Source organism: Saccoglossus kowalevskii, chromosome 16, assembly GCF_978046115.1.
Source record: "Saccoglossus kowalevskii chromosome 16, keSacKowa6.1, whole genome shotgun sequence".
In the NCBI taxonomy this organism is placed as follows: domain Eukaryota; kingdom Metazoa; phylum Hemichordata; class Enteropneusta; family Harrimaniidae; genus Saccoglossus; species Saccoglossus kowalevskii.
Window position 1 is genome coordinate 20,300,686 of NC_140656.1, and position 21,221 is coordinate 20,321,906.

General features: G+C 34.2%; 1 protein-coding gene, 1 long non-coding RNA gene and 1 pseudogene across 3 annotated transcripts; 2 read left to right on the plus strand and 1 right to left on the minus strand.

Annotated features, from left to right (window-relative positions):
• The first annotated feature begins 783 nt into the window (after window positions 1-783).
• Window positions 784-1,791, plus strand: LOC144354644 (uncharacterized). Its single transcript, XR_013420980.1, has 3 exons — window positions 784-890; window positions 1,087-1,206; window positions 1,676-1,791. It is a non-coding gene; the product is annotated as an uncharacterized LOC144354644 (long non-coding RNA).
• A 5,362-nt stretch (window positions 1,792-7,153) lies between these two features.
• On the plus strand, window positions 7,154-9,901 carry LOC144354643 (uncharacterized). 2 transcript variants are annotated; one of them, XM_078010302.2, is made up of 6 exons: window positions 7,154-7,289; window positions 7,533-7,566; window positions 8,533-8,646; window positions 8,799-8,918; window positions 9,103-9,222; window positions 9,795-9,901. In XM_078010302.2, exons 1-6 carry the CDS (start codon window positions 7,251-7,253, stop codon window positions 9,824-9,826), a joined length of 459 nt encoding a protein of 152 aa, XP_077866428.1. In that variant the 5' UTR covers window positions 7,154-7,250; the 3' UTR covers window positions 9,827-9,901. The 2 variants fall into 2 exon arrangements, with proteins under 2 accessions (XP_077866428.1, XP_077866429.1); XM_078010303.2 differs by lacking the exon at window positions 8,533-8,646 and having other exon boundaries at window positions 7,159-7,289.
• A 9,836-nt stretch (window positions 9,902-19,737) lies between these two features.
• On the minus strand, window positions 19,738-20,589 carry LOC100366665 (ras-like protein family member 10B pseudogene; annotated as a pseudogene).
• Window positions 20,590-21,221: the final 632 nt, after the last annotated feature.

Below are 21,221 nucleotides of genomic sequence, written 5' to 3' on the forward strand. Positions count from 1 at the left end.
TTAATATTAAAATTAAAATACACTACTACCTTGCATAAAACAAGATGTGAATTCCGCACTCAAAGACAGAAACAGATAGAGAATTATTTTCTAATAAGAAATAACTAGGTCAATTTAAATATGAATTATTTGATTTCACACAAAAAAAACATTTGTAAGAGCACTGCTGCAGAATAGAACTTTTTTTATTTTATTTTGCTTCAACTCGCACACTGATAGACACCAGCTAGCACGAGCCACCTACTATTCATTCATTTACATTAGGCAATACTGGTTATGAATTATGTTTATTAAAAATACACCAGCCATATACTAACATGCAAGGAAAATTAAGTGACATAATTAATCGTGTAATTTCAAAGCTACAAATAAGTTTTTCTTCCTTGATTAAACTTTTGCTTAGTTAACGTCATATTAATGTTTTAATAAATAACATTTCTCTTATTCCGTCCGGATCAGCATTTGACTGTGAAGACTGTTGTGGTGGTGTATGGCGTCAACAATGTCATAAATACGAGTATGCACATCCTGCCTGCTCTGTCCTACCAGTCAAACGCTGTTGTGTGCCCTTAGGTATATGTTCATCAAAACCGAAATATGTCTGCCTATTGAAAGCACATACAACTTAGTTTAAAGACACTGGTTATAGTAAACTTTGGTTTTCATTCATATGAACATCAATTATATAAAATTTTCTCCTTGAATCTGTCTTATTCTATTTCCTACAATGACAAAAACGTTATAAAATTATTTTCGTATTTTTTCCTGACCAGCTTTTGATTGCCATGATTGTTGTGGTGGTATATGTCGCTATAAATGCGCCTCAGACGAGGTACAGGCATTGGAGTGCATTGGTTGCAAGGATACATTTGTTTGCTGTGTGCCAGAATGTAAGTAAACGCACAATACTTTTGTCATGTAGGAATAATCTTAAACATTCAAAACACACACATTTCTTTTATTTATGCATTAATAGAATAAATTCACATAACCATTCAATAAGAAACACCATTTATTTTATTTTTTATCATTTGTGTGAGTGAATGTTAGTATACTAAGTGTTTACGTTTTATTTTGTTTGGACAGCATCTCACTGTGAAGACAAATGTGGAGGTACATGTCGAGCTCATAAATGCAATAGGAATGAAACAGAAGAGCCTGGATGCACTGGCTGCACTCGAGGACGTGTGTGCTGTGTGACTTCTTGTAAGTGTATAAATTTATATCTTCTTCTTGAATGTATTGCCATTCAAAAATGATTTGATGTATAACTTATGTATGTGATTCATATTAAAAGTTCATTTTAAGAATGATAAGTTCATTACATACATGTGCTAAACTGGTAACCATAGTAGGTATGGTGGGTAAGGTTCTCTCGCCATAATAATTTGGACTTTTATGTAATGTTTCAGTACTTTTCGACGTAATGAGAGATTTTTGGACTTACTTCAATTGTTATTGCAACTGTTGATTTATAAAGAACGTGGTGAACTGGCTATTATCTATCTTTATCAGTAAACGTCAATGTCACACTCAGATTATGAAGTCAACAATCATTAGAACAAGCCCAGATTATTTTGGAGAATAGACGTAGTTTGTTTATTTATGGGGCATGTATTGCATGTAATATGGGAGCATGACTATGCAACTGATTCTTTTCCTTTTCCATCCACAGAAATCTGGTCAACATTGCAACTAGCACCGTCGTGAAAGAGAAGTATTATCTACAGGTTCTTATAAATGTTACATTGCTAGGTTATTAAAATATAAAAAAATATTGTGTTAAACATAGGTGTCTCTGGTGGATAAAAGAGTCATGATTTAAATAACGCAATCAGGAAATGTCATATTCAATTTAAAGGGACCGAAAACACAACAATCTCTCCCAGTGGCAACGAATAGCAGTGATTGACTGAATGACAAAAACTAGCCTGTCTCATGTATCATATGCTGGTCAACATCTCCACATTGACTCCCATAAACAAATGGTGTTATAACAAATAACAGCACAAATATCGAAGAATTGGAAAAAGTGAAGTGAAATAAGCCGTCACTGAATACATTCACTCACACACAAAAAACAAAAAAAACAAAACATATTAATCTAATTATTCCCAGGCGTGACCTGCAGGAAGAAATCGAGTATGAACATTGATAAAACATAGAGGGCAGCATACAACAATACTTGGCGTGTTCTTGCGAAAAGCTTCTGATAAATGACAGAATAAAACAACTGTCAAGTACACTACAGTGCTCCGTCAATCAATAAATCAGGTCGTAAAAATAAAATTGTCTGAAAATTGACGAAAACGAATACCTTTCTGAAATCAAGATGTTGGTTGCTGATGCTGACCAGAACCCCTTGCACCCCCTAATGTTGTAAGGTATTCTTTTCGGCTTCATTTACGATGATGCAAGTCAGTTTGCTTTGTGATTTGGTTAAAATGGCAAACTGGTGACCCTTTTTCTTCAAAACAACAATCATATCATTTACAAATTAATTTATATACAAGATATTTACAAGACATTGGCGAACGTACAATAACAATTTATATAACATATACAATTGTATCAAAAATCAATCAATAAATAAATAAATATATTTTACATATAAGCATACAGAATCTAGATGTAAATTTGTTGATTACAGAAGCATAAAGAACAAAGAACGAAGCTACAAAAATAACTGTTTAATTTAAATGGTAGTTATTGTATGTACGTAAAATGTTGTTGATACAGTTATATTAGTACAAATATAGAAGAAAGTAGCAATGTCCGCTATGCAGGCAGTTTCAGTTATGTCTCTATGGATTTGGGAAATAAAAATGAAAAGCTTCAACAAAGGTCGACCTTGTCTATTTGTTGCCACACAGTTAGCTGAATGTCCTTGAAATCAGTTTAAAAGACTATGTTAACAATTGCTTCAGAATAAATAAAAAAAAATGATGGGAATAAATCTCAGAAAGTAGCCAAACATGAAGTGGCTGCTAAACGAAATAAGATGCTTCAGTAGCGAATCCCAAATATGTTTTTTATGACTAATTGTACAATATATACCATTGATACTGTGTACATCAAGTGATACAACATTGATATCTATGGTTATGAACTGTCATTGAGTACAAAAATATTAACAACAAAATGTGCAGGATCATATGTTTAGTAGAGCAAGCACATTCTGGATTTCACCTGCATTTGAATATTTAAAAATACATTTGGATATTTAAATTGAAATCATGTAGTTTTCAAAATTGTTTTAAAAGCCCTTATCTGAACCAATATTCCAGTGTTTTGGAGTGATAAAGTACATCATTTCTTTCGCACACCATTTTATCCTGAAGCCATAAACTTAAGTGACGAAGAAAATATATATGTATTATGTATGATGATGTATAAATGGTTAGAAATTAGAAAACAGTGTGACATCAGCTATTAATATAGCGAACCTAACACACACAGTTTGAATGTGTTTCACAAACTCCAATCATGTTTCCAGAGTAGATCCAAATCTATATTCAGTGATCTGGAAGTCCACAGTTTTTGCTTCTCTCCATAACAAACTTGTTGTTGATACAGCTGTTGTTAATAGCTGTTAATAGTTGTGGCATAAAACCAGTAAATTTTTGTTTTCCCTTTTTAAATATCAGTTATTCTACATTAATCTTCTTGAACCTTTTGCCGTATATCATTTAAGGAGGCTGTACACCTTTTTTGCTTTGAAACCCAAAATTCTACTTTTTTGTATTTTTCAATGCTGGACTACAATGAGCAAACACTCAGTAGGAAAAAAAGTGAATTCAATGTCTTTATAGGGTTTAAAAATCATTTTTTGTTAATTAAAAACAAAAGCACATGTCATTGTTTTGAAAGCTATGTTTTAATTAATCAGCCAAAGACATAATAGACAGATAATTTGCATAATAGTCACCACCCATACGTTGAGGGTCTATGGTACAAGCTCAGACTAGTAATACGAGTACATTTTTGTATTAGTAGTCCGAGGTACAAGTTACACGCACTCCATTTACGCTCGTCCACAAATTTAATTTTGTTGAATTTCTCACTCTTCAAGCAGTCGACTATGAAACCGTCTTGGGGTCGACTATGACAGTGACGAAAAAAACAAATGCAAGGAAATTTTGAGAAGAACGTCGACAGTATGTAAAGCGATTATTATGAAAATTTAATCATGGAAGGTACCTTCCACGATTTAATTGATCAGACCATGGAGGTATAAACAGAAGGTAGAAAATTTGAGCACATGGCAGACTTAGTTTTCGTGACCAAATTACGTGTCATGGACTCCGACCACAATGAGTCGGAAGTGAAACACTTGGGCCCGGACTTGGCTACAACATGGCTACACGTAAAACCCCAGACAAGCAGCTGTAAAAGCGTGTGTGTGAGCATCCTTGTTTTACCTGTTTTATTTTTCTTTATCTTCACATTCTCAATAAATAATTTGACGGATTCAGTTAGATTTGTTATACATGATATAGAAAGTGAACTGAATGTTAGATACCGGCAGTAGTCCCCGCCAGCAGTTGTTCCGGTACTATGTATTACGCATTTAAGATGGAAAAAGAATCATCACACTAACAGTTTTGGGAACTAAAAAACGATTTATGGCGAACAGGTTATTTTACAAATCAACAAAATAGTAACAACTTTAAACCTAAGCGATCGCATCTCCCGATTCAGTTCAGCACTCGCTGTGACTTCTATCCCCCTCGTTGCCATTCAAATCAGATAATACAGATCTTCGTCGAGACATCTCGCAAAACAAAAATCTTGGAAAGAAAACTACATGTAGTTGACTCTGGTGGTGCGTTCAGCCACGGTTATTGATTCAGCAGCTGAGCAAGAGAATGACCTTCCATGGAGGGCAATGTATGGTAATGAGTCTTCCAGAAAAGGAGTGTCTCCTCCCACAACGTATTAATGAATATGTGAATCATGACGTCATTTTGGCGTAACTTTGTCACGCCGTGAAACAGTGTTTCCTATTGGATTCGGGAGCATAATTTCGTACTTTATAATCAATTGCGACCACGCATATCCACACATCTGCGTGATTATGACAGACAGATACCATGACTATTCGTTATGAGTTTGTTTTGATCCATGGGACAAACGGATTTTGAGTTAGCCGACGATACGTTGCTGCTAAGTTGTTTTTGCCGTTTTCTCGGTGAAACAAAACAGCGATTCACGGCAACTGCAGGCCTTTGATCTCGAGTTTTAGTGGACGCATTATTCTAATTTTTCGCACAGACATTCTTCGATATGTTCCCTCTCAAGCCGCGCTGGGATTTTTCTATTTTCCTATTTGTTTTGAAATTACGTTCTAATTTCTGAATACCGGAAAGAACCAGATCGCATTGTTTTTTCAAGATAGCTAAATTATTATTTCTTCTCCAACTATCATGTCGATATATATCTCAATTAACGCGGAATGGTGGTGAGCGTCGTCTGAAAAACTGTTTTGTTGCCAACGTTCCACTAAATTTGTTTATTCATTGGTTCAGTTATTTTTTACCGAAAATGGCTTTCTGTGTTTACACAGAGATCACGTGACTATACACGTCCATACACACACTATCTTGTCGATTTCATATCCAGTGTGAAATAAGCTTTCCATCAATATATGGCTTTGCGTGCTTCAGTAAATATTTTATATGAAAATATCAATTTAGAAAATCAATACCAAAAACGTGTACAGCATCCTTAATGTCTTCTTCAACCTTGTCTAGTCGCATCTAATTTATTATTCAGACTTTTTCAGTATTGCGTCCAAGTTATCATGAAAGCCCAAAATGTCTTCTTTAATCAAATTTTCAGCCGCTTTTTCGATCTTAGCATAAGACCTGCGTTTCGCTTTGATATTTTCTAGCAGCATTAGAAGAACAAATTCCGACGGATAACGACAGGTGCATGTTTATTCCAGTTGCGATAAAGATGGCTTTTATGATGATTTTTTTCTTCTGTTTGCGCCACCACCAGCAAAAGGTCCGGATTACTTAACTGATTTTCTAGCATGACACATAATTCACTCATGAACTCATTGAAACAACGTATTATAATTAGGCAGTTTATGGAGTGTTGTGAATAGTCAGTTGTTCCCTGAACCAATTTCGCATTATAATATTGATAATGTTTGACGTAAAAGATATATTTAACATTGAATAATTAACGCATATTTAAACATAATTAAATACGATTAAATTAGCCTCATAAAATGAGGTTGCTTTCACGCAATAACAGTATTCTCCAATTGTATTCTCCAGCATACTGTTCAATGCTCTATTTACTCAACTGAGGTGAACAACCTCACACACGCTTAGCGGATTAAGCAGTTTCTCGCAGACAGTTGGTAAACCTCAGTCCTGGTAAGTATTACCAACTGTCTGTCGAAAACTGCATGATTCAATCTGATCAACGTCCTCATGCCCGTTATATGACCTTTATCACTCGTTCAGTCACTTACATTATTCTAACAATTTTTGTTCTATGTAAATGTCTTTTTTTTGTAATTGCTATATTAGATGCACTAACTGTTCTTGAGATGAATGGATGTATTGTTTATTTGTCTTGTTCACTTCATCATTTATCTGTTGAGTTTTGACTGCCCTGTATATTACAGGTTAACATAGTATAAATTTGCATTTTTTCGAAACAATTCGCAGTGAGTAGAATTTTAAACAATGAAAACTGACTACCTCCAATATGTACACAAATCCTTGTTGGAATAAACAGAGAATAACAATTATATCGCATATAAAAAGTCATGTAAATCAAACTTCAATAGTTCACTGGTCTCAGACGAGGAAATGATGTATATGTAAAAAGAAACCGTTTGGTGTATGAATTGCATGTCAGTGACCTCGTGTTATATAATTTAGTAAGACGTCAGTGTTGACCGATTTTATTTCTTGACTAACCCCAGATAGTGGAAGTAAAAAGACTAAAGTGTATAATAAGTGATCACTTAGAGAAAAAAAATATCTGCGAATATATCACTTTGTGGTGCTGGTACATTGCCCTCACTTATGTCATTAACATTTCACCACACGTATGTTCATACCATGTATAATGCATAACGCATTTTAGGAAACATAAGGTAAACATCGTTTGTTCTAACGCAACAGACTATATAAAACATAGCAAATTTAAGTAATCCAGTATCTCAACCAGGACTCGAGTGATATCGCATATGCATTGCTAGACAGTTAATTTAGACATTTTTCGCAATGTATTTCATTTACATAGCACTTTTAGTACTACCGAATGTAAGTATAAATATTATTTTATATAGTCTCTCTTCTTGGGTCTCACCCAACCGGCTATGTAAGTTTTATTCACTCAAAAAAGCCACTGTGTCAACATTAAGTCGCAATTCTTGTATATCCAACATTGTCATACTATTTATAAGACGATGAGGTCTATCGCTTAATTTAAACAGCAAATTGTGAATAATCGAACGAATTGAGTGAATTGGACCGTGAAATTTGTCTTTTCAATTGTTATTGCAGGCGATTACTGTCGAAGATGACACATTTACACCAGGTATCACATTGGTTGTTTGTTGTGCATACCTATTTATTTTCATTGTGTTCCACAAGTAATTGATTTTCTACCAACACTTACATACTGAAAGTTTCATTTTAAATCATGTATTTTTTTCGGTTTACCCCTCTAACTGAGATGTTTCATGTCAAGTGTGCCACTACACACTTGACAATGCCTAAACAAATACTTCACTAAGGGGCAGGGTTTTAGTTAACATATACAACATTTGCTGTGTATTACCTTTCGAAAGGGGGGGTAGATATTACAAAACAGTATTGCCTTGCAATTTTTACATTCCAGGGTTATTTGCATGTATTAAATAATAGGCTTTGCTATTACCTGTATATGACTTTATTAAGAACAAGCCTTGATGGGTGGACGTGGATTTCATAAACATAATAACTGTTGTTTGTGCAACTACTGTAATTGAAAAGTAGGCACTTGTTGCGACTTGGGTAGTCATCATAATCTACATACTAAATTAGATATAAATGCTGGTAAGCTAAAATTCTAGAGATAATTCACTTAAAGGGTGAATCTGAAAAAAAAAATCATACATTGAAATCAATCGTATGTGACCATGTGTTGAACGTCTAGTGTAAAGCGTTCTATTATGTCCTATGAGTATTGCATTCTTCTTCAAGTACCTTTATGTTTATTTAAAATTCACGTGGATACAGTGAAAATAAACAATGAAAGTCCCCATCTTTGTTATGTAACATAGCTTTGAAATGTTAAATTTACACTCTCCCCAACAATCATCTAAATGAAATACAATATGCCATAATCAGATAATATGGACAGGAATTGTTGATGTTTTGTGTGTGTGGATGATTGTTGGACGAATATTCATTTCTGTCCTTTTCCAAGTATAAGTCACACTTTGTTGTTTCTTTAGTTAAACCTGTGCCGAGTTTAAACACTGTTTTATAAATTCAACTCTTCTTATTCTGTCTGAATCAGCATATGACTGTGAAGATTGTTGCGGTGGTGTATGGCGTCATCACTGCCATAAAAACGAGTTTTCACATCCTGCCTGTCCTGTCATTCCTGCTGGACACTGCTGTGTTCCCTTAGGTATATGTTCATGAAATATGTCGTAAGCACAGATCTTTTTGAAGACACTGGTTTACATTGATATGAACAACAACTATAATGTCTTATTCTGTTGTTTTTTTCACAATGAACACATTAATGTTCTAAAGTCTTTTGTATTATTTCCTGATCAGCTTTCGACTGCCATGATTGTTGTGGTGGTGTATGCCGTAAAGACGAATGCTCTTCGAGCGAGATACAGGCATTAGAGTGCATTGGTTGCAAGAAAGGATTTGTTTGTTGCGTGCCAATACGTAAGTAATCACACAATATTTAGTAATGAGCCCGAACATCTAAAACATTTTATCTACTCACGCATTTATTAGATAAATCCACATAATCAACCAATGAGAAATGTCAATTATTCTCACTTTTTATTAATTGTGAGAGTGAATGTAAATGTTTATTAAGTCTTTGTGTCTTATTTTGTTTTGACAGCACCTCACTGTGAAGACAAATGTGGAGGTACATGTCGTGCACATAAATGCAATAGGAATGAAATAGAAGAGCCTGGATGCACTGGCTGCACTCGGGGACGTGTGTGCTGTGTGACTTCTTGTAAGTGTACACGTAAATGTATTTCCTTCCTGAATGTATTGCTATTGAAAAGCAATTTGATGTATATGTGATTAATTTTAAAAGTGCATTATTGAATGAATGGTAAGTTAAATACATGTTTTTTAAACGCAAAAGAATTTCACAATTTGTAGTTTAAACTGTCAAATGCTAGTGTATTGACCCAGACATTGCATAATAACCCTTACTTGAATAATTGCTGTTAAAAAACTGATTCCATGATATAGATGGACTGGTAACCAAATTAGGTATGGTGGGTTAATTTTCCCGCCATAATAATTTGCACTTTCCTTTAAAGCAATTTCGACGTAGTGAGAGATTATTTGGACGTACTTCCATTGTTATGGCAACTGTTGATTTATAAAGAGCATGGGAAACTGTTATAGCTATAACGTCGAAGTCACACTCTGATCATGGAGTCAAAATAATCATTGGAACAAGCCCAGAATATTTCGAAGAAGAAACGTAGTTTATTTATTTATTTATGTAACATGCATGACATGCAATGTGGGAGCACGACTATGCAACTGATTCTTTTCATTTTTCATCCACAGCAATCTGGTCAACATTGCAAATCGACGTATAGTAATCAAGTATAATATACAGCTTATCATAAATGTTACATTGCTAGGTTATTAAAACATAACTAAAACATGTATAACATTGTCTGTGGACATATATATCTCCAATATGTAAAAATGTCAAAATTCGAATAACGCAATCAAAAGTGCGGTTAGCACATAAGTACGTTTCAAAGGAAATGGCATAAAAACAAAAATTCAAATTTAATTTAAAGGAACAAACACAAATATCTTCTAATCACTAGATAATATCACTAGCTAATGTCACTATCTAATATCACTAGCTAATGTCACTAGCTAATCACTAGCTAATATCACTAGCTACGATGAAGAAGAGTAGCAATGATTAACCTGCTGGTCAACGTCTCCACATTGACGGATGACTGACGTAAACAAATACTGTTATAACACATGAAAGCTAAACTTTCAATGCACTGTCTGGATAACATGATATCACCAAATTAACATTTTCCAATTAGGACATAGAACAGCACAACTATCTGAAAATTACCATTGAGAAACGTGAGCAGAAATAAATCAATGTATACAATCACAAAAACATATTTCATTGAATTCAGGTAAGAAACTGCAGGACTGGATTGAAATCAAGTATTTTACCAACTCATGCAAAAAAGAACGTTAATTTTCTTGTTTTGTAATTTGACCATAAACATTATAAAATTGGTTCTGATTGTAAATTATAATTACAAGTACTTGCCTGCATGCATGCATACGCACGTACTTCCGATAATTCATAGGCGTGACCTTCATGATGAAAACAAAAGTACACAGCATGAACACTACTAAAACATAGAGGGCAAGATACAACAAAATTGCGTATACTACATTGCATCGCCAAATCAATAGGAGACAAATATGGTAAACATGAAATGATTTCAGGTATCTCAAAAGGAATAATAATATACTGATCCACATGTGACACTCGCCATATGTCATTGGTAGTCATAATCAAATGCTTTCTGCTAACACATTTTTTGGATGTTAAAACTCTTTCTGTTTAAACAGTTTGCATATGTACTACATTCTCGGACATAGCCAGTCAGTTGGGAAATATATACCAATAAGTAAGAGATTTAGTTGCAAAGTCTGATAGAATCCAAAACAAACATTCCTCTACAAGCTAGCCTACAATTAAAGTGGTGAAACATCACAATAATTATTATAGTCTGTGGTGATGTAATTATGTAAAACGGTTAAAACACTGACAAAAAGACAGTGTGATAATCATTTACATGCTATACATTTATCTGCACAAATATTCTGAATAAACTTTATTTTGTAAGGTGACGACCATGCTAAAAATCACCATAATGCCTCATTTATCGAGGTGTGTCTCAAAATACTAAACACAACATGTTCAAGAAGTCAATGACTTCCAAAACGTTTCAGGTACTAGAATGGGAACTAATGTACAAGTATTGGGACTTCATTTTCAATGAGCGAGAGTTATCTCATAATAAATGAGCTGAGACTACCATATTGCTAGCAAAGGTGAGTGTTTGAAATTGTAATTTGCACGCCTTAAAATGACGAGCTATCAATTTAATGAACCTGGGTAAATTGGGTAAAAGCTGTTAGTGGAGCAGTATGCTGTTACATTCACTGATGTCATCCATTCTCCCAGGGTAGAGCCATCCTATATTCATTGATCTGGAAGCCTACAAGTATCTTGGTTCCCTTCATGGTAAAAATATGGTAATTTTCTCTGTTGGTGATAAAAATAATCATCATTCCGGCCTAGTACATTTAAACGCAAATTGCTACATTGCCTCCTTTAGTCTTCCACCATAAATACAGCATAGGTAACGTTAATTATTCACAAATTTGGTTCTTTGTTATGTTACATTTCTTAAAGTCTGTATGCTTCATTGAACCTCCTCTGGTGCTAAACATTAGTGCGGTTGAAATCCTCAATTATATATAACCTAGGCCTTGGTGTGCGATTTTGCCAGACCATTCATAATATATTGCGTGCAACATTTAAACGGGTTAGTGTCAATATTACGGCAATTTCGACAAGATTGCACTGGTTTCACATATCGTGCGCCATACCACAGTCGCGCAACGTCCACGTGTATTCTGATATTAGAACCACCAGAACGACGAAATTATCAATATACTAAGTACATTGAGACTGGTAAAATACCTGGATATTAATTTCTGTGTTGTGTCTTTCTTAAATGACATAATTAGAGGTTACATTGTACAGCAACGAAGGTACTACTTCAATAATAATTAGTTTCCTGACGTATTAACATTTCTTTACTTTGTTCATTTGTAATGTTTTTATGTTGTTTATCGTTTGTTGAGTCCAATAAACGCAAACTTGTATATGAGTGCACTCATAATGTGCATTCTTCGATCGTCAAGCATAAAGAAGAAGAAAGGGAAAGTCACAATTGAATTCAAAACACTTTCATACTTCACACTATGACTATGACATGTATGACTATATATTAACTGAGGGTTTATCGTATGCAATCTTTTCGTCTCAAAAGAACAGGGCGCACAACATGATCTCAACGTGCTTTAACTGACAAAAATAAAATAATTTATATCAATCACATGGTGTGGCCACCATCTTGGATTTTCGACAAAAAAATGCCACAATCTGTTGTTTCCCACGAGCGCTTTAACCGACAAACTTGCTATTTAGCATGTAGTATATATGACCATAGCTTCTTATGAGAGAAATAATGCTGATCAGTCACGGGTTTGACCACCATCTGAGATTTAAAACAAAAATTGGCCACAAACTGGTGTAAATGATTAACTTGCTGTTTTGCATGTAGCATGCATGGGGAAAGCATCTTCTGAATACCAGTAGATATATTAAGGCATATCCAGCCTTCTTTCAAACTTGGACCCGACAAAGCTGCTCTGAATTTTTAATTAACGTATGTTTTGCGTATAATTGAACCACAGCAATAGTGTGTATATGTAAGCCAAAATTTACAAACGACGACTCTGCCAGCATGGTTTGACACTTGTTATAAAGAATATTAATAAATGGCGAACATTCAAATAATAACGTGTGCTGAACGAACTAATACTCATATTGCTTCGAGCAATAGCAGACAATAACTCCATTTTGTCGTTAATATATTTGGAGCAAAATTATGATTATTGACATTGTCTGTGTCACAGATATTTTTCGTGTTGTTAATTATACAAAGTATATGTCTAGCAGCACGTTCTGCTCCTCAAATGACACATAGTTTATATTGTTCTCGTCAGAGGGCGCCACTCTCCCGAATATGTGATGTAGTGAAGTGCCTTATACATTTGAAAATTCACTTACCTTAGAATTATGTTCATACTATACTAGTGGCTGTAATTTGAATTAAATTAACCCATTTTAACTAAATTACCAACTAGTCATTGCGTTATGGTGCATGCGAAAATATATATTTAACGTAACAGTGCATGGAAACTAGATTGAACTACATGGATTTGTTATCCATATTTATATAACACGAGTTGTAGTAAAATATTTTATTTCATACGTCTATCGCATTTGCAAAGTTAACAAATGGTGAGCGCTTGTACCTTGTATATATATATATGTTCGGCCCATCGACCTCGTTTTCATACTCTTCAAAGCGCCACGGTTGTCGCGTCGTGTCCGTTCAATATGGGTTCCATACTAATTATTCAACACGTGCAAAATAGATTGTTTATTGAATTATAATTTCAAACGTGCCCTGGTGAATGACGGCGGGATATGAATAATATATTATATAGTATCATGACTCGTGTGCAAATCGTTGATTAAACTGTACATAGAATGTTTATTTTTGTATACAGCATAATCAGGGAGTATGTCATGTTTATTTATTAACAATACTCGGACGTCTGTTTTGATGCAAATATATAACAAGCACATACACTAAAACACTTATACCTAACACAAGGGCACGTACACAAACACCTTATCATAAAAGGCACCTGATTACTACTAACTGTCTGAAGCTTTTAATTTAAATATGATTATATGGCAGATCTGCAGCAGCTTTCTGAACTTATCACCTCTAATAAAATGTGTATGTATTATTTGTCTGCCATTGCGGTAACGGCTGCATTTCAGCCGAGGCATCAAATGTATGTGCGTTCTATAGTAAATCAAGGTTTTTGTTTTGCGCATTTAGCATGATTATCTGTAACAAAGATTTTCGCCGATATAGCCCGACGTAACTTGTACAATGTAGACCATATGTCACTTAACATGTATTGTTAAATTTCATAAAATGAAACATCAGACCCAAAGTACGTTAAATGGGAAGAAATCTAATCGTAACAAATTAATATAATTGTATATATACCATACAGAGAGAAACTGTAAGCGATCAAGCAACTGATTAATATAAAGCAACTGAAACATATGCAATAAATAACTAGTATTCAAGGCGTGCGTCCTGTTTATACTTGGAAATAAAATTAGATGCTAAGCTATTTGAAAAGAGCCAGAAGTTGTAGTATGGGAAAGTTTTCCAAAGGTGAAAAACGACCTGAAATAATTAGCTCCACAATGGTGAACAGGTGGTATATAATAATCTGAACCGCTGTCCAAAATGACCCATTATGGTCATGTGCTTTCAGCTTAGTGCCAATATACACGATTTTTGAATATGAACTATGTTTATATATAAATAAAACAATATGAATAAGGGGCATTGAACATTCATTACCGTTTTGTTTATTACTATTTGAACATATTTTAATATAGGAAATTCGAGCATAGCAAATTTGAACGTGATAGATTTAAACAAAGAAGAATGAACTCATGGTGGCGCATATTATCATGAACATTCATTTCACATTTTATTTGTCTCACATAGTGTCTCCAGTAGTGAATTACGATTCACTTACATGTTGAATTATACCATTTTACATGATGAGAGAGCGTAGGTTATGTACTACGATTCTATTGTCACTCGTGCTTCCCAAAAGTTGAATTCTTGAATCATTTTGCGTCAGGAATAATTGACCATGAGGGCGCGAATTTATAGCATTTTAGGATATCGCTTGAATATCGTCTAATATCGATTTTATACTTTAACATACTTTAGAACTATTTTCTTAGAAATGTTGGAAAACACATCGGATATTTCAAACGACAGAGTACAGTTAGAGACACTATTTGTTTTGTATTGATGTACAATCATCAAACAACTTTTCACAGTAAACTCACTGTAGATAATTGTCTTTTGACTGTTTGAATATGACCGTGTCATGATGAGGAGAACGTCTGCATAGAGTCGTAAGGATCCCAGGTTTTTGGTGCCCAGGAATCACATACAATTCCGCACAGTGATTGTCTCTGCTAGTGGACAGAATCGACCCCAAAACAATCTTAACTATGTATGGTTCATAGGGGCCAAGAATACTAGGCCTTGTTAGTTATATTATTATACGTTGCGATACTGTTGGGTAAAGGTAATTACGCGCTATTTGGAGCTGTACTTTTTAAGACTTGTGGTTGTGACCTGATGAGGTGCACGTCTGATCACAAACTAGTTTACTATGTGAAATGTCCAATGAAAACTCGTAACGGTGTAGGATTAGTAGTGAGACATAAATAAAAAGCATACATTATATTATCATATGTTGATTTCTATTAGACTTGTGCGAGAACAACTAGTAATTATAGGTCTGTGCAAAATATGCTCTATTTAAAGATATTTTTTATAGCAGTGACTGTGGCGTGATAAGGTACACGTCTTCCTACAGTAGCGAGGCGCTTGTCGTTTATACTCGTTTGCCTGTAATTGCATTTAATTCTACAGTATGCTTGTCTCTGTTAGTGGTCGGAATTTCCCTTGAGATTAATCCTAACTACGTAGAGTTTGTATTAGACCATGAGTAATAGTGTTTTATAACAGCGTTGTTATATAACTACACGTTTGTATCTGTCTGTGATTCGATTCGACCATTAACAACTATCACTCTGGGATTACGCTAATTACGTGTCACTCAGAGATGTTCATTTCATAGAACATTGACTGTGGCGTGATGAGGAGCACGTCTGTCCACAGTGGCAAGACGCTTTCTATGATCACTATTTTTGAATTCAGTATTTAGTGTTATAATGAATGTTTGTCTTTGGTTTCATGTAATTCCTTAGATGTTATCTACTATATTGTATGAATGTACCATGTCACATCATTATCAATTGATTGTAATCCTCAATGTTGATAATATACAGGACAAAAAAAAAAAACACGTCTTTTTTTTTAAATTGACAATGCATTAGTGTATTTATATTGTCACATCAACAATGACAATATGGCGTGTTTACATGTAACTTCGAGTAATTAAGCATAATAGTCATGCATTGCAAATCAGTACTGTTGGTTGGACATACACAAACAATGGTTTACTGATACAAAAACACAGATATATAAGTCTATGTTAAAGGTCAACTATAAATCACAAGATTATCTTCTGAGCAGAATGTGCTCACTCCTTTCAAAACACCTGACATTCTTTTATGTATACTATGGATGCCATATTCATCTTACTGATTTGTCTATGTAGTGCAGTGTACTTTGTTGCGAGTCATTTGTTTTATGTTTATGTTCTTGTACTTTTACATTTCCTTATTAGATGACCTTTGTTGACGGCTCTACAGTTCGATATGTTATTCCAACTTTTAGATTACGATAGCTTAAATAAATTTACCCACGACACAAACGCAACCACAGTGACTCAAATAGTAAATAATTTGCCTCGAGGTAATGCTTTGATGCCAATGTTGCATAAATTATGTAAACATAAGATTGATAGAAAGGTGAAAGTTTGGCTCATAGGTACGATGTTTGTACGCATTCAATGACCTGGTACGTGAATGCACATTCTTCTTAAATTTTAAACAAACGTGATTACGATTGTTTTTTAAAGTAGAAGAATATGATAACATAACAGTTGCAGACGAGGTTAAACAAAAGCGTACATGTAATCATCTCAATAACATATACAACCGTACATTTTAGTATAAAATATAATTATAAATGAGAATTTGTTAGTAATATTGTCGAAGTAGAATCAATTGTCTATACTTACATAATATAAGAGACTGATAAGAGATTTCACCTTAATACGCTAGTGAGAATGCAATTGTTATAAATGAAAGGTATTCCCTGTTAAATTAAGAAAAGTTCTCATACATTTTGTGATGTGTTATATGAAACCTGGACGCAATGTGGCCAAATCTTAAGCAATATGATGATATTATTCGCAATATGTTCAGTTTTATACCAAATTTAGTCAGTCCTAGACCATTGAGATCAATCATATAGAAAATGTATCTAATCCCAATTCTACGGTCGGCAAATACTAGTACTATACCCAATTCGGTCAATCTTATACCAAATTCGGCTAATTTTATAAAAAGATTAAATATGGTCAGTCTGAGATCACTGTGAATCATCATATATCAAATGTGTAAAATCTCGTACTAAATGGGACCAATCCTAGACCATTGTGATCAACCATATCAACAAGTCAACACACCTTCAATCGACTCACTCTTCGCAATTACATTGATTGTACTTGTTCTATTAACATGTTATATATAATAAAATTATAGAACAACTAGTTTACTGCTATTTCTTTTTAGGTAAAAAAATGGGATGCAAGTTCTTCTAGTTTCTGATTGGTAATAACACGTTTCATTGGCCTCTTAGTTTCATGAGTTCTTTGTTCTGTATAGGGCTAGATTTGGTGATTATTTAAATGTCTTTGGGAGAAAATGAGTAATTGCTGAAATATAAATAGAGTCTTTAGATTCACTTGTTTCACATGTTCAAAACATTGTTTTTTTCAGCCAGCATAGAACGGCCGAAACGCGCACATTTCATACGTATAAAAAAAGAATTGTGAGCAGATACGCTCATATGACGAGAATCAACTGTTTCATTGTTTTCACTTAAGTTATCTGTTTTCTCTGCCCTTAGAAAGAAAACAATCACATTACCGTTTTTTTTGCCTGAATATGCTAAATAGTTATGGGTCATCTCAACGTTTCTAATATTAACAAAATGTTGTCATCACAGGTAATATAAATATACCTAAAAACGATTGCGGGGATGGGAGGGAAGAAAATTGTAACCATATTGTAGCCCATGGGGTATACTCTTTTATTTACTTTTATCCATTAAAAATAAATATGAAAAAAAAACACATTTCAAATTATTTGTGTATGTTACTAAGATGTATTTCGCTTTTACAAAACAGCTGAAATGCCTCCTGTTGTAATTTGTTTAGGGTTTGACCATATCTACTAAAAGACATGCCATTGCTAAATGAACATTTTTTATTCCAAAGTTTCTCATTTTACTACTTACGAGTCGGCACAGATTAGGTGAATATCTCTGAAACAAATAAATTGCATACAATAGCATCGGTCATAATTTAGCGATGATTATCTTTGATTTCATGCATGTTGTTCATGAGTGTTCATTCATTACTTTCAGTTCGATGAACTTGACTTTATGCGAGTCTGTGTAGCGATATAGCAGTATGTTATGTATTTATGTATACTAGATACGAGTTAAATTAAATTAAACAAAATTACATGCACATTTACGAACATTTTAACATGAAAAATCCGACTTCGCCCTCAATTTCAAAAATGACCTTGACAGATATACCATATAGTTCATCGGGCGATTTCATACGTCTTTATCTTGCCCATGTTTTCTGGGAAAAGTTATAGATACAACTTCGGCTTCGCTATGATTTCGTGTTTAGACGCTACCGATCTTATATAAGGCATCGTGTATGTCAGTTGTTCACAAAAATACTCTCAATTATTATATGCAGCACAGTGGCGAAAATTCACATAATATCCCACGGCGTAGCACCAAGCAACATAAATAAATCTAACTTACATTCGACCATTACGTCGGCATAAGGTCAGGTTCTTTTTAAGGTGTCATCATTTTGCTATGTGCAAATTCGCATGTTTTTAATTTAAATGTCATTTTTATTGTAACTGTTCATATTTTAAAGTGTCACGCATTTAATTATGGCATAATTATGTGTGACCCCGTGTGTGAAGCACGCTAAATACACGACTTTATATATAGAACTTACCGTGTACAAACGTTAGTGTGATGTGGCCGTACGACACTGCGCTCTGCAGTTATCACAACTCTCAATCAAAATGTCAATAACATTGTTGAGAGATGTTGCTGATACGATGTATTCCCTCGTGTTCCCTACACTAATTTTAGAATCCCTATAATAGCATTTCGATAATAGCACTACACTGAAATATCATGTCGATCTTTTTTACTCCTACAGTTTTAGTAATAGCAGACATGTAATTGGATTTTCAAATAGGTAAGTTATAAATTACAAACACGACCTTGGGCAATATCTGAACATTCCACCAATATGTTATACGTGTATATTTCGAATTACTATCACACTTGTAGCTTTTTAATTTGTATTTTGTAACCGTCCTCTTATTGTTATTCTTGTGTTGTCGCTAGTACATATAAATTGCAATTACAGTACTCCTTAGTAGACTTTTTTAACATTTATACAGATCGTATCTAAGAGATTTTTTTAGAATAGATCATTATATTACAATTCTCTAACACGTTACATAAAAAGCTATAATTCTACAATCCACACATTATAGTGAATCACTCCGAATCCGGTGTAGCCGTTCATTTACTAGTACTTTATCTTGAATTGAAAGTAATTATGGATTTCGCTCAAATGCCAAGTCATTATTAGTGTTTTTTATGTTGAACTGTATTCAGACATAGTATATGCGACTAACGTAAGAGCTGAAACTATATACTCATTTGTTTGTATATGTTATACACATATTTAAAAAATGTATGAATAACTTATTAATATAATAAGAAAAAAACGGCCTAACTTATGTGTTGCAACTTATGTGTTTATTCCTTGGATATGAACGGTAACATTGTATAAAGTCTTGTTATTATTCTCCTGGTTTTAAATCTGTGAGTTGGATTCGTTCTTCCCGCGTTAAGACGTACCAAAGTAAAGAAACATGTATATAACGTATAGAGAGATTAAAAACTCTGACATTAGGCAACTTTTACCAAACAATTGAGCTTATACGGAAAAACATACATTTACGTCACATAATTATGCAACTATTACGCCTTAGTCCGCCTCGCATTCTAGCGTTAGACGGTTTATCCCGATATTCACATATCAACTTCATAACCTCACTAAATAAAGTCACAATATGCCAGTTATATTTTGCCGAACATTCAACGTAGCCAGATTTCCAGTTCTTCCTAATTATATGTGCCATGTCTCTCTTAAACAGCCCACTGCATTTACCTAAATCACTCTTGTTACCAGCTACAACCATCGGTATTTCACCCACACCGCTCGCGCGATAATCCAGTATCTGTTCTCGTAGGTCCTTGACGTACTGGAAACTGTCAATGTTAGAAACATCGAATATAAGAATAAACGCTGCTGCATCTTTCACTTCATCCGAGTAGGATTGAAAGTCCACCCAATCATAGTAACTCTTCATTTGAAAATATTGCAGTGGCGGCGTATCGACAATGTTCAGTTCATAAAGATGTTGATTTGCTAGAACAACTGGTGTATATGTTGACGTTACCTTTGTTGGGAAATGCTGGTCTGGAAACGTGCAGTCTTTATACTGTTGTATAATAGCAGTTTTACCCACTGCAGGGGCGCCAAGTATTGCTATATCAATTGTCTGCATAGTAGATAGATGTCACAGTAGCACAGTATATTGGCAACATATATGATTAGTTGCGATACAGATAACGTTGTAACCTTTTCTTTCCGAGTACATTATGTTATATAATATACGACTGACGAGGAAGTGTCTCGAAAATCTGCTTACGTGAAACAATGTGACCAGTAGATAAATTCTTCGAGGGGCACCATATCTACAACTGTGGCAAGAGTGAGCTAACAGTTTAACAAGGGACCCATATTCTCCATCGCAATAGCTTCAAACCAATTTGAGCACAGGGAGATAGACGCATCTAAGAGGAATACGATGGATAGGAGAAAACGAAAATGACGGTTAAGAGTCGAATGACAGTATAGTACTATCTACAAACATAATCCGTTTGTGCCTTCGGATTTAATACCAATTTTTAATTCAACGTCAACCCGAATAAAAACATAAAGCCTTGGCAAATCGTCAAATAAAGCAGCGGGTTAATTCGTTCTGTGGCTTTATTGGAACGCTTTAAAATTTCTAATATATAATTTCCAATTTGCGGAGATGAAGGCTGGGTCATTATTCTGTGATAGACATTAAATTAGGTTATATTGGAGGTACTACAAGAAAAGCAAGTAAAGTGGATACTCAAAATGAACTTTAGTTAGCTGGCTAGA